The 14,086-nt window shown below is 39.3% G+C and overlaps 1 protein-coding gene across 1 annotated transcript in view; it reads right to left on the bottom strand.

The window, feature by feature from the left end:
• The window catches only part of ST6GAL2 (ST6 beta-galactoside alpha-2,6-sialyltransferase 2), a 55,415-nt gene that overhangs the window by 27,379 nt on the left and 13,950 nt on the right, over nucleotides 1-14,086 (bottom strand). The window contains exons 2-4 of the mRNA XM_007959548.1: nucleotides 9,328-9,425; nucleotides 6,176-6,277; nucleotides 3,101-3,275 (exon numbers count right to left, since the gene is read on the bottom strand). Of these exons, the coding sequence (XP_007957739.1) occupies nucleotides 3,101-3,275; nucleotides 6,176-6,277; nucleotides 9,328-9,425 (375 nt within the window). The remainder of the gene's footprint in view (nucleotides 1-3,100; nucleotides 3,276-6,175; nucleotides 6,278-9,327; nucleotides 9,426-14,086) is intronic.

Raw genomic sequence — 14,086 nt, forward strand, 5'->3', positions numbered from 1 at the left:
GCTGTTTCTCCTCAATTTGAGTGGTGCCACATCAGCAAATGGAGGTCTTGAAAGCTTTACCTTATCCATAAGAGTAAGGCTGGGTTTACTCTGATGATGCAGCTCTTTCCCAGTCCTATTTTGAGAGCTAACCAGACTATTAATAAAGTTGCAAGGTAATATATCAGACAATGTTCCTTTGCTATTCATAAGGTTTTCCCTGGCCAATTCTTTGAGAAGTGCATGGACTCTTCCTTCTTCCTAGTCTGTCTCAGTCTGTAAGCTGGGCTGCTACCTGTGTACCATGTGCATCCCACTAGGTTTGAAACACCAGTGGCTCAGCCTCAAAACTCACATCAACATGTTACCACGGTAGGACAAACCGACAAATAAGTTTGTCTCCCTGTTGGAAACCTCTCATACCACCCTTACCTGTGTCCCTGTGGCTGACTGCTCCTCTGTCCAGGTCCTTGGGCCACACTTACACTCACTAGCATTGCTATTATCAAGCAGAATGGAAAACAACAAGTATCAGTGTAGATGTAGAGAAACTGGAACCCTAATCCACTGTTGGTGGGACTGTAAAATGGTGCAACCACTGTAGAGAACAATTTGGTATTTACTCAAAAAGTTAAACATAGAACTACCATGTGACCCAACAATCCCAATCCTATATATATATATATATATATATATCAAAAAAACTTCATAGCAGAGACTCACAATGGTACACCAGTGTTCATTGAAGCATTATTCACAATAGCCAAAAGGTAGAAACAGCACAAATATCCATTAAGTGATGAATGGATAAACGAGGTGTGGTGCATACATACAATGGAATATTATTCAGCCATAAAGAGAAATATGTTCTGAAACATGCTAAGACATGGATGGATCTTGAAAACATTATGCTGAATGAAGTAAGTCAGACATAAAAAGACAAATACTGCAGATCCCACTTTCATGAAATATCTAGGATAGGTAAATAGATAGAGACAAAAGTTTATTAGTGTTTACCAGGCGCAGGTGGGAGGGGATTGGGGGATTCACTGCCTAGGGGGCACTGAGTTTCTGTTAAGGGTGATAAAAAAATTTGGAAATGGATAGTTATGATGGTTTTATAACATGGTGGATATAAGTTTACACTGAACTGTACATGTAAAACTATAAAATTATAAGTGTAAAAATGGTTGAAATAGCAAATATTTTCTTGTATCTATTTTACCACAATTATAAAAAAGGCACACATGGCAAAGTATTTTTCTACAGCTATGATGTAAGTTGAAAGTTTGAATGTTTCAAAGTATGTGTAGATAATCAGTGTATCTGACAGCCCACCCCATTGTGTTTTAAAGCTTTTGTTCTAATCAAATATTAGCCACATGAATTCATGAGAAGGCAACAATATGAAAAAGACTTTATTAAGCTTCTGCCACATTCTATTATGCTCTTTAAGTATTAGTCTATCCTGTTTACCCTTCGCTGACAAACTAGATTATATTTTCTTTCCTAAATCAACAGGATTCTACTACATTGCACAAAAGATAGAGACCTTAGGATTTCAAAAAGAAGGATCTGGAAACAAAGAGTGTCAAAGGCATGACTTTAAAAGGGGGAAAAATTGTGCTCAGGAAAATAATAAGCAGAATCATATTCTAAATCTTTTTCCAAATGCTGCATAAAATACTTGACATTATTACAATGCTGAAAATCCTCTCCCGGATCTGCAAGCTGCAATTCTGACAACTTGTGTGCCCTGTATCTGTAACCAAACCACTGTAATCTCTATAAATCTCTCACTTAGCCAGGGAGACCCTTGTATGACCCAGGTAAAGTGCAGGGTTGCAAATCAACTGAAATTGGGGTAGAGAACATAATTTTTTTCATTCAAAATGCATATCCTCCGGTCCTTTTAGAGTCTTTTATACTGCCCAGGAGATCTAAGATATTCCTGTATATTGTTTGTTTCACTCAGGTAAAATCAAAGTAGGCATTTTATAATGGGGTAAGATAACACATAGGTAAAGAAAATGGGATAAAACCACAAACTTTGAGGATCAAAGCATAGCGGTAAAAAATACAATAACCCAGGTTTCATTATCTTGTCATATAAAAGCCATCTTTGTATTAGAGCTAGTGGGTTCTCTGGATGAGAGAGCTGTACAAGATTCTAGAACTGGTTTCATCAAAGCCCAAAACTACCAATAATTTTACATATTTATGGCACTTTCCTGTGGTCACAAATTCAGCTCATTGGAATGGCATTAGATAACCAATGTGATGGGAATATGTGGATTAAAGAAGGCTGCGATTTCCCTGGTATTGCTCCCATGCATGTCATCAAAAGGGGTTTCTTTCCCTTGAACCTGATGGGTTCTGTGACTGCTTTGACCAACAAAATAGAGCAAAGTGATGCTGTGTAAGTTTATAAGTAGAGATCTTAACAAACAGGTAACTTCCAACTCCAGTAATTTGGAATACTCTCCCAAGGACTCCTGAACTGCTATTTAAGAAGTTCAGTTACCTTGAGACCCCCATGCAGTAAAGACCACCTCAGACACATGTTCTACAGTCTCAGCTAAGTCTGGCCTTCCAGTCATCCCTGCCAAGAGGCAGACAGGAGAATGCAGCCATTACATGAACCAGTGGAATAACACCAAGTAGTCTCCATTGAGGCTATGCAGAACAGAAGAATTTCCCACCAAGCTTATCTTAATCCATAAAATTATGAAATAAAATGGTTCATGCTTTGTTGTTGTAATGTGCCGTCGAGTCAGACCCTCCTTGGGTTTCCAAGGCAGTATCACTAAAGAAGTACATTGACCCATCTTCCTTCTGAGGAGTGGCTGGTGGGTTTGAACCACCAGCCTTCTGGTTAGCAGTCAAGTGCCTTAGTCACTACACTACCAGAGCTCCCAAGTTTGTGCTTCACACCTCTAAATTTTAGGGTCATCTGTTATGTAGGAACAGATAAAGAGAAGAGAGTGTTTCTCTTTTCCTTACTCAATCTATTTTCCCTCCAATATGCCCTTACTTTATAACATGGCTACAAATATTCTTTAAATATCAAGCCTAACCCTGCCCTCCTATCGAATTATTCTAATTCTTAAAATATACCTACCGATGAATCCTGAAGATGGTGGGTTGGGCTGAATCTTCTCCTTAGTGTTCTCCTGGATAATGTCCCAAAGCTGCCATATAAATTTAGGATGAAGAATATAAAATGGCTGATTTGGGTTTCTCTGACGATGCTGAATATATGGAGTGAACAGGTTGTAGTCTGGCTTCTTATACCACTGAGAGAAAAAAAAAAAAAAAAAATCAGCACAATCAAGTACAGAGGATACACAGTAGAAAGAAAATAGGGCAGTGCCCAGGAAGGTGGATTTAGAGGCTGAGGGGACAGGCTGGAGTAAGAGGAAGATGGGAAAGATAATGATGCATCACTTCTGTAGGTGCTTCCTCACCAGTGTTAGGGAAAGAGTACAAAGAGAGATCAAGATTCTAGACCCAGCAGGGGCTAATGCTTTATTCTTCAGTAAATTGAAGGAAACAGGCTAGACTAGGAGTTGGCAGACTATTTCTCGGAAGGGCCAAATGCTAAACATTTAGGCTATGGGGGCATATGTTCTCTCTCACAACTATTCAACTCTTCTCATTGTAGCATAAAAGCAGCCTAGACAATATGCAATGGATGGGTATGTCTGTGTTCCAATAAAACTTTATTTACCAAAACAGGAAATAGCCAGAGTTGTTCTACGCCTATAGTTTGCTGGCCTCAGGGCTCAATGTGTTTAAAAACAAGTTTCCAAATCTAATACGTAATGACAGAAAAATGTAGTTACCAGGTGTGGAGCTGGGGAAGGGGCATAAAAGAACATTTTGGGGTGATGGGAATATTCTATCTCTTGCTTGTGGTGGTGGATGCATGAATGCATAAATTTGGTAATACTTACAAAAATGTATACTTATATTTATTGTATGTAAATTCTTGCATAATAAAGATGATTTAAAATATGTCTTTAGAGATGTCTCAGGTGCCATCATGAAATGGGATTGGGAGAAGGTATATGAGGTGTGTGAAGTGTGTATTCCCTTCAAAGAGATTTCATGGGTTGTATATATAAAGGTCCCAAATAATATTCCACTGATGAAAGGGTTCTATGGCTTTAAAAGTTTGAAAATGATTGGACAAGATTACCTTGTAGCCCCCAAGCTACAAGGCCCTAGGAAGAAAGTAAGAGAAGTGTGTAACCAGAGGAGGAATTGTTCTTTTTAATCTTCCTCTCCCTGACCTCACATAGCATTATCAAAGTGCAGGCCCCCATAGCAATGGGTCATGTCACTTGGGTTTCAGCTTGGTTGCTGCCCATATCCTTCAAGTGGGACAGCACTGTGCCCTGGGCTTGGATGCTTCTAACAGAGGAAGAAACAAGCTCAAATAGCTAGAAGCTCACTGTCTGTTCACAAAAAGCAAGAAAACTATCAGAGCTTAAAACGAGAAAACCTCAGACTGGGGAGGAAGGTGGAAAGTATACACACTCATTTGAAGCTAGATTCTCAATAGAAGATACATATGGGAATCAACTGAAAAGTGTTCTCATGAAATATACATAAAGGATCCCCCACTTCTGGAAATCGGGCTATGACAGAAGTAGTTTGGAAGATACTCTGGGTGATTCCGATTTGCATCCCTAGTTAAGAACCAGTTAGCAATAATGCTACTTAAACATCCAGCCTCGGGCTCAAGATGCACAATGCCCAAACCCTCTTCTTTCTGAGGGACTCCTTCTTCCTTGGGCAGCTTTCTTAGAAAGTTACTCTTTATGAGGAACCAATGTGTATCATCTCACATTCATCACACAAAGAAAAGTTGCATTTTCTTGAGGCCAAGGCAAAAGACATTCATTTACACAGCTGATGGCATCATTCTCTAGGTTAACTATCATCCAATATTACCACCCTTCATTAGAAAACAAGTACACCAGCTCTCCTTGCAAGGTTTCACCAAAAGTAGCTAGCTGCTTGTTCTATAGACAGGCTAATATTTACTGAAATATCACTAATATAACTTGCTTGTATTTTGGTGGCTAGTAATAATCTTGTTCAAGCTTTATCACATAAAATTAAAAAGGCTCAGAGGCAGAAGTCAAAAAAAGGCACATTGAACAAATGCCTGTCACAGGTTTCATTGGAATAATGAGCTGTTGACTCACATAGTTTAGATTTTCTTGCCAAGTACTTCCAATGTATTTTAAAAAGGTCTTATAACTACTTGGAAGGTGATGTAACCCTATTGCAATAAAAAATAAAAAAAAAACTCTAATTAGCCCAACTTCCAGTGTAAGTGGAAATTTCTAAACATTTAGACAGTCTACATTTTTTTCTTAAATACCCTAGAACAGAAGCATTTCAGCATGAGATGGATAATGCTCCCAAGTATGCTACTGTAACCAGGAAAGAGAATGGTGTTAATACATATGTATGTAATTAGCACCCATGCTCAGCTTCATTCTGTCAAAGTCAGGGATTACCCTGACTTGCTCTCATTACTAATCAGTCCATTACCATTGGGGTAATCAAAAACAAACCAAACTCACTGCCATCGAGTCGATTCAGACTCATAGTGACCCCTCCTTGGGTTTCTGAGGCAGTATGTCTATGGAAGTAGATTGTCCGATCTTCCTTTCGAGGAGGGGTTGGTGGGTTTGAACCGCCAACCTGCCAGCCTTCTGGTTCACAGTCAAATGCCTTAGGCACTACACCACCAGAGCAATGTAATGGCTTGAACTCTGTTCCCTCAAAATATATGTTGGAATCCTAACCTATCCTAATTTATACCTGTAGATGTGATCTCATCTGGGAACACTGTTTTCTTTGTTATGTTAATGATGCCCTATCAGTGTAGGGTGTGTCCTAAACCTAATGACTTTTGAGTTATAAGGAGCTGCATAATCACAGAGACAAGGAAGCCCAAATGGCAGAAGACAGATGCTTCATGAAGAGCAGCAAGAACGCCAAAGCTACAGAAATGGCAGAAAGAGAAAGAGAGCCTACAGCCTTCCCCTGAGCTGGTACACTGAACATGGACTCTAGCCTCTTAAATTATATGAAAATTTCTGTTTTTTAAAGCCATACACTTATGCTATTTCTGTTACAACAGTACTACTAAACAGGCCCCGAAGGAAGCACTTACAAGGTTAAGATTTGCAGAATAAGGAGCAGGGTCCCATGCCACCAAAATGACGTCTTTATACAATGAACTGTCAGTGAAGTGATGGTTGGGGTTAGTCAGGATCTGCAAACATTTAGAAAACATATTCAAAATCAATGTTTACTTCATCAAAAATTGTAGTTTTAACAAATACGAAAATGAAAAAGAGGAATCAAAGCAAGAGAAAATGCTCCTCAGACTTGCTATTTTCCTGCGGAGTCTGGGGAGGGAGAGGCATTGCACGCTGAAGCACTTAAAGATGTTTAGGGAAATGAGCTTTTTCCTTTATATATATATATATATATATATATATAAAGCCAGTCCTTAAATGTTCACCAGCACTTTATCCCTATCTAGTAGTACCCAATCAACTCAGCAGAGATGTAATTCCCTAGTTAATTCAGCACCCCCCCACCACCACCACCACAATTGCTTTGACAGGTAATTTGGAGAGAGAGGCTGGAGTGGATGGATTGGGTTATTAAGGCGCCTCTGGAGTGCCAGCCTCAGGACAAACGGGACACAGAAAGAGCCAATATAGTTGAATCAGCCCCAGGACACGACAGCCCTGTCTCTGTGGCTCTATCTGGTTCTGGATGAGTTCTTCAATCTCATCTGCCAATCATCTTTTTTTTACTACAGTTTTGGAAAAATGTAACAGACTGTTGTTCCTTAGTTTCAAGAAGCACTTTTTTTTTCCTTCATAATTTAATGCTTCTGAAAGTAGTAATATGTATTTTAATTTGGTGGGCTTTATCTCCTCCTGTCTGAAAAGTTGTCATTAAATGAATGGTGGATCTTACCACCAATGACATCTGTGAATTAAGGAAATACGGTAATTGTTTCTTCCCTCGCTGTAGGCTGCCTGGCTCAGTGAACTATACAGAAAGCTAATCTTTTGTTCTGCAAGCAACTCATAATAAATCACTCATCACCTCATTTCTATATAGTTTTAGAACTCTAGAAATTGTGGTTTGTTCTGAGAATAATTTCATTACACATTTGGTAGACTTTCTTAAAACCTTACAGATTGCAACCTTACAGATTGGTGAAGCAAGAAAAAGTACTTTCATTTTCAAGAGTACAATCAAGTTTCATTTTTTAAAAAATTAAAATACACTAAAGCTCAAAGCTACCCTATGGATCCTCAGATTTCCTTTAATAAATTCCTAACAGAGATCTTTCTAGGTCCTAGAAAATATCCAGTGACTAAAATCATATATAAACTGTAATAGTCTAAAAAACTCTACACACATCAATGGGTTCTCAATAAACTGTGATAGAGCTGGGAAATGTTCAGAAATGTATCACATATCACCAAATCGGTATCTGCAAAGATTGCTCATATCTTCATAAAGGCTCAGTGATTGCTTAAGCTGTTTCTGTGACTCTAAATCAAGGGAATGTGCAAAAGATTGTTTTGTTTGTTTTTAAAGAGTTGGAGGCTTTTTTGAGAATTGCTCCACAGATGTCACTGATTAGGAGTCATAGTGTGTGTGAACAGCCTAGGTGTGGATCTTGCTTATCCACTTTTGCTGGATGATCATGGGCAAGTTCTTGATCTTTCTCAGCTCAGCTGCCTCTTTCTTTTTTTTTTATTGTGCTTTGGGTGCAACTTTACAGAGCATAATTTATTTTATTTAACAGATTGTGTATATTTGGTTTCACTCCCCATTTACCATCCCCAACCTTAACCACTCTCCTCCTCTCCCTTCCTAGTGACCCCCCCAATCCCTGTGCCCATCTTAGTTATGTACTCCTGTCTGTCCAGCTTTTCCTCCATGTGAATGTTGCTCCTCTGATGCCCCATGGCCGATTGCTCCAAGGGATGTTAACTCCGTAAAGTAGGTAGGTGCATTGCCCTGGCTTGGGTATTCTGGATGTAAGTCGTTCTACTGTTGGGCTGAGAGCCAGTCCTTGGGGGTGAGTCTTACGCCAGACCCAAAGTGTATCCCAGGGCCATAGTCTTGGGGGTCCCACCAGACTCCATCTAACCAGTAATTCTGGTCATTATTGTGTTTTCAAATTGTATTCCACATTTTTCCTCCCACTCTATCCAGGATCTCCTGTTTTGATCCCTTCCCCAGTGGCTGGCATTGGTAGCCGCACACCATCTAGTTCTTCTGGTCTCAAGGTCCATCATGTCCTAGGGCTGACTGCTTCCAAATGCCCTTGGTTTTCTTCACTCTTCTTTGTTTCAGATGATAGGAGACCATTAGCTGCATCTTAGATGGTCACTCAAATGCTTTTAAGACCCTAGTTGTTACTCACCAAAGTAGGTTGTGGAACAAAATTTTTATGTACTATGTTGTGCCAACTGAAACTGGTGTCCCCCAATACTATGGTCCTGAGTTGGCAGATCTGGTGGTTCTCTCTCCCCATGTGTCTGGCTGTCTATAAGGGATTGCTCCATGTCTGTCTTCTGTTGCTTCTGTAATGACTGCAGGTACTTTGTATCACTAGTATCTGCAAGATTATCCTCAGCTGAATCTATCAATCGTCTAGAGTGTAGTCTTGTTCACCAACTGCCATCTGACCTTCTCAGTTGTCTATGTATTTATCTGTAGCCTGGTGTTTGGTGTTAGTGGTAATGCAGTGTTGTGGATATACTGGTATTAGCCTCACCTCAGCTGCCTATTCATAAAATGGGTGTAATAGTCTTTTAGGATTATGGCCTAAGTGAGATATTGAATATAAGGCCTAATAGGATATCAATACAAGGAATCATTTATTACATGCTAGATATCTCATTTTTGTACCTTTGCTTTTCTGCCCTTTATTCCCTTCCTCTCCCATTGCCATTACTTTTTTAATTTTTTTTTCTAAGTTAAACTGATCTTTCCCTCAGTTCACAGAATATAACATGTTAAGTCTATGGCTATTATATATATATCTATATATTTCTATATCTATTCCAATTTTTCCTTTAGATCTTTTTTTTTTTTTCCTTTTTCTTGCTAATGTCATGCCTAAATTCCTATTTCTCTGTAATTTCTTTGTAATTACAAGACCCGTAGAAATAACCAAATGCTATGGTCAAGGATAATTAGTTAATTTCTTTTCACTCTTCACTCATCCAGTTAAACTATTTACCTAAAAAATGTCTGTATACAAAAACACCCTCTCCTTCTTACCTGGGAATTAATGATGCGCACGGTGGTTTTATTTCCAACATCTTTCTCATAACCACGTGTAGGAGCAGAGTTAAATCTCAAAACTGCATCATGAGAATCTAAGGGCACATAAGTGACAAACTTACTTTTTTTTTCTCTGTAGAATCACATAATCTAGGAAAAAATGTTAAAGTGAATCTTTTAATACCTGAAGCTAATTAGACACCATCAATAAAATTAAGACAGCCACACATATTTTTCAGATAATTTACTGTTTATTTAGAATAAGATCCTGGGTAGACGAGCAAATCAACATGCAAGTATCTATAAATTTTCAATTACAAGTGATCCTTTATCATTTAAGTTCTATTTAGAAGTCTGTTATATTTTCACATTCATTATATGTGATATATGTGTAGCCCTTCTTCCAAAAATTCCAAAATGTTTGCAAGATGGAATCTAGAAGAGCATGTAAAGATGCTAGAAAACAGGCAGTGATTCTAAGGTGTCTTATTGCTTGTTGAAGACAGAAGCTCATCATGACAGATACAATCGTGTCTAATGCAGCTGCCTTCACAAAGATTAAGTGGCTCTCTCACACTGGAGAGCAACAGCCTTGATTTCAACCTTACAACTACTAACTTGCACAGGCATACCTTGTTTTATCATACTTCGGTTTACTGTGCTTCACAAATACTGCATTTTTTTTTTTTTTAATCGAAAGTACATGGCAACCCTGAGTCCAGGAAGTCTATGTGCCAACAGCATGGGTTCCTTTCATGTCTCTGTGTCACATTTTTGTAATTCTCACAATATTTCAAATTTTTCATAATGCTATTGCATACTTAATAGACTACAGTATAGCATAAAGATAACTTTTATATGCACTGGGAAACCAAAAAATTCGTGTGACTCACTTTATTGCAATATTCACTTTATTGCAATGGTCTGGAAATGAACTCGCAATATCTCCAAGATATGCCTGTACTTAAAAAGAAAACCAACCTTGATTTCTGTGCAGCCTTACAGATTGGTGAAGATACCAGGAAGACATGAGCAAGAGAAATATTAGATCCTTCTCTATTCCCAGGAAAGGTCTGATCTACTGCTGCAGCACCGGAGGATGGGAGAGACCACCAATAACACCAAGTAACAAGGCACTTTCTACTCTGCAGTAGCACACTCTGGTTTGCCAAGCTTGAACTATGGTGGTGTAGTTCCTAAGGCATTTGACTGCTAACCAGAAGGCTGGCAGTTGAAACCCACCAGCCACTCTTTGGAATGAAGGCTGGGCAATCTACTTCCATAGAGACACCACTTCAGAAACCCAAGGAGGGGCTGCTATGAGTTAGAACTGAGTTTTGATTTGGTTCTTTAGCTTCTTTGACTTGACATTCAGACCTTCCCAAGGTCTCTGAATGCTGGGCTAAAGGGTCCTGGGTGAAAACAAGGCCTGCACATCAGCTCCCACATGACAGATGTTGACAAGAAGAAGAAGTAGAGGAAATTTTGAAAAAAACATTAAATCCCTTGCCATCGAGTTGATTCCAATTCATAGAGACCCTATAGCACAAAGTAGGACTACACTACAGGGTTTCCTAGGCTGGAATCTTTACAGAAGCAGACTGCCACATCTTTCTACAATAGAGTGGCTAGTGGGTTTGAACAAACAACCTTTCAGTTGCAGCTGAGCACTTAACCACTCTGCCACCAGGGTGTCTTCCTGAGGAAAACAGGTTTGCCTAATTAATGGATGGAGTGAGGCCCTGGGTGGTGCAAATGGTCAAAGCACTCTATTGCTACTGGAAGGTTAGAGGTTGTATAGTCCATTCAGAGGCACCTAGGAAGAAAGGACTGGCAACCTACTTCCCCCAAATCAGCCAGTGAAAACCCTAGGGAGCACAGATCTATTCTAATACACATTGGGTCACTATGAGTTAGAGCCAACTCAATGGCAATTAGTATTGGGATTAAGATGGGAAAGGGTGATAATTTTCCTTTCCACAAAGCAGTCTATAAACATGTATCTGTCTTAAAATTTCCTAAGCCAGCTAATGTGCTTCCCAGAAAACAGCTTGAAACCAGCGTCCATCAGCAATAAAGGAATTTCTATAGGCTGTCAAAAGCTTCTTTAACTTGGAACAATTACAATGCCTGTTTGTGAGAGAGTAAGAGGTGAGGTTATGAATTTGCCAAAAGGCCATGTGGGCACCCAGCTGCTGCCATCCAGATGATAATCAAGTCCTCCACCTCCTCATCAGTCTCCTTGGGAGTGACCCTTCTTCCTTCTGCCTAATCTGTGGAAATTCAGCACACATGCCACTAGTAAAATGTTACAAAAGTTGCCTTTATTGACAATGCCTGAAGTCAAAATAATTCACATTCTAGTTTTGAGAACCAAGATTAATAAGCTTTCAGGAAACAATGAACATATAAAGGATACCTGGCTATGTCATCGGAAAAAAATCCTGTAATGTTCTTTTAGAGGAAATTTTGTAGGAATTGGCAAACTATGGCCCGAGGGCCAAATCTGGTCTGCCACCTGTTTCAGTAAAGAACATTTTATTGCAACACAGACATGCCCATTCATTTACATATTGGCTGTACAGCAGTGTTGAGTTGTTGCAACAGAGATACCGTATGGTCCACAAAGCCTAAAATATTTACTCTCTTGCTCTTTAAAGAAAGCATTTCTGGATCCCTACATTTTAGGAGACCTATGCTTTGTATAAAGGAGCTCTGGTGATATAGTGGATAAGGCATTTTGCTGCTAACCACAAGGTCAGCGGTTCAAACCTACCAGCTGTTCTGCAGAAGGAAGATGGGGTGATCTACTTCCGTAAAGATTTACAGCCTCAGAAGCTCAATGGGGGTAGCTATGAGCCAGAATTGCCTTGATGGCAGTGAGTTTGGTTTTGGTTTTTTTGGTATGCTTTGTATAAAGAGACCTGGTGGTGCAGTGGTTAAGTGCTCAGCTGCTAACCAAAAGATTGATGGTTCAAGCCCACCAGCCTCTCTGTAGGAGAAACAAGTAACAGTCTGCTTCCCTAAAGATACAGCCATGGAAACCCTATGAGACAGTTCTACACTGTCCTATTGCATTGTTATGAATTGGAATTGACTGGACGGCAGTTCTACTCTACAGCACATGGGGACACCATGAGTCAGAATCAATGCAAGAGCAATGGGATTGGTTTAACAGGTTATCTTACTCTTAAAATGGATCAGTTACCCATGCATAACTTTGGAATATCATGAATTGATCATTTGAGAAATACTGGTTCAATGAGCTATATAGCTCTTCTAAGTGTTGGTGTATTCTTTAAAAAGCACATACACACAAAAATCACAATCACTAATATTATCATAGAGATCATCAGTTTTTAAGTATAAGAAGCTTCCAAGCTCATAGTTGAAAGCTTGAATTTTATCATTAGCAACAAATACTGTCAGGTTTTTTTTTTTCCAAAGCGACAGTCTCAATTCATTTTGGAGAAAATGGTTGCCAAACCCCTCAGCCTGAATAATCAAATTATGACTGTAAAAATTACCTTTTACAAAAAGAGTGGCTAGTTCAGCTCACAACTCAATAGTACAAGTGCTTCCTCATTGTGTACTGGTACGCAGGTGGGCTTTTTGTGTATTTTCCATTTTGTCACACAGTATCTTAAAAACGTGTACTCAAGGGCTGATATTTAATAAAATATTATCATTGATAATAATATTTAATAAAATCTTATTAATAAAATATTGAATAAAATGCTTCATCAAGGACAGCCACAGATAAAACTGGCACCCCATCCCCCCTTTCTTTTACTGTGGATGTTTGGCAGTGAAGAACATACAATACAGTGGCTACTAGTATAGTTTAGTGCCATTGCAAGATTGGTGCTAAAAAGGCAGCAGTTCTACCCACCAGTGCTTTTGCACTATCAGCTAATAAGGAAAACAACCTCTTAGTATTACTACAAAAAATAGTTTTCACCTTGTGGATCCTTGAAAAGGTCTTAGGGACCTCAAGGTTACATGGACCATACCATGTAAACTGCTAGCCTAGGGGAGCCTGAGCACTCTCACAGGCAGAGAGTAAGATGAGGCTCAAAACAGGTAATTGCCAGGTACTAAAAAGCAGTAAGTGACAGCACCTAGGCAAGAAGTATGATGCTGTCACTCCTAAGCTACAGTATTCCTGCCTTTGTCAGTATTATTGACTCGTGGTGACCCCACTAAATCATGCTGCCTCCTTAGTCACAATCTCTGGCTAAAAGTAATATAAACAAGCTAAGAGTCTCAAGTAGTTGGTGCATTTTAAGTGAACTAAATATTAATTTCAAATTCATAATATCCTGGAAATTGCCCAGCATTTAAATGCAGAAGCACCCAGCTACTAACTGAAAGGTTGGCAGTTTGAACCCACCGAGAAGCAGCTTGGAAGAAAGACCTGACAACTTGCTTCTGAAAGGTCACAACCATAAAAAGTCTATGGAGCCCAATTCTACTCTGAAACACATGGGGTCGTCATGAGTCGGAAGTGACCCAAGGACAATGGGTTGGTTGTTGATTCTATTCTACATTGAGCTATGTTTTAAGCCTTCCAACAACTTCACAAGGCACAGGATGTGGGAATATAATTTAGCTTAACTCTTTTGGAAATGGTATTAGTCTGAAGAGTTAAAATGCCAAACCCGAGGCGGGGCAAGATGGCGGACTAGGCAGAAGGATTGCACAGACCCTCTTCAACAAAGAAAAGGGAAACCAATTAACACAGACACAGAAGACA

The sequence above is a fragment of the Orycteropus afer genome, unplaced genomic scaffold (assembly GCF_000298275.1).
Source record: "Orycteropus afer afer isolate SDZICR_OR568_19922 unplaced genomic scaffold, OryAfe1.0 scaffold00017, whole genome shotgun sequence".
Lineage (NCBI taxonomy): Eukaryota > Metazoa > Chordata > Mammalia > Tubulidentata > Orycteropodidae > Orycteropus > Orycteropus afer.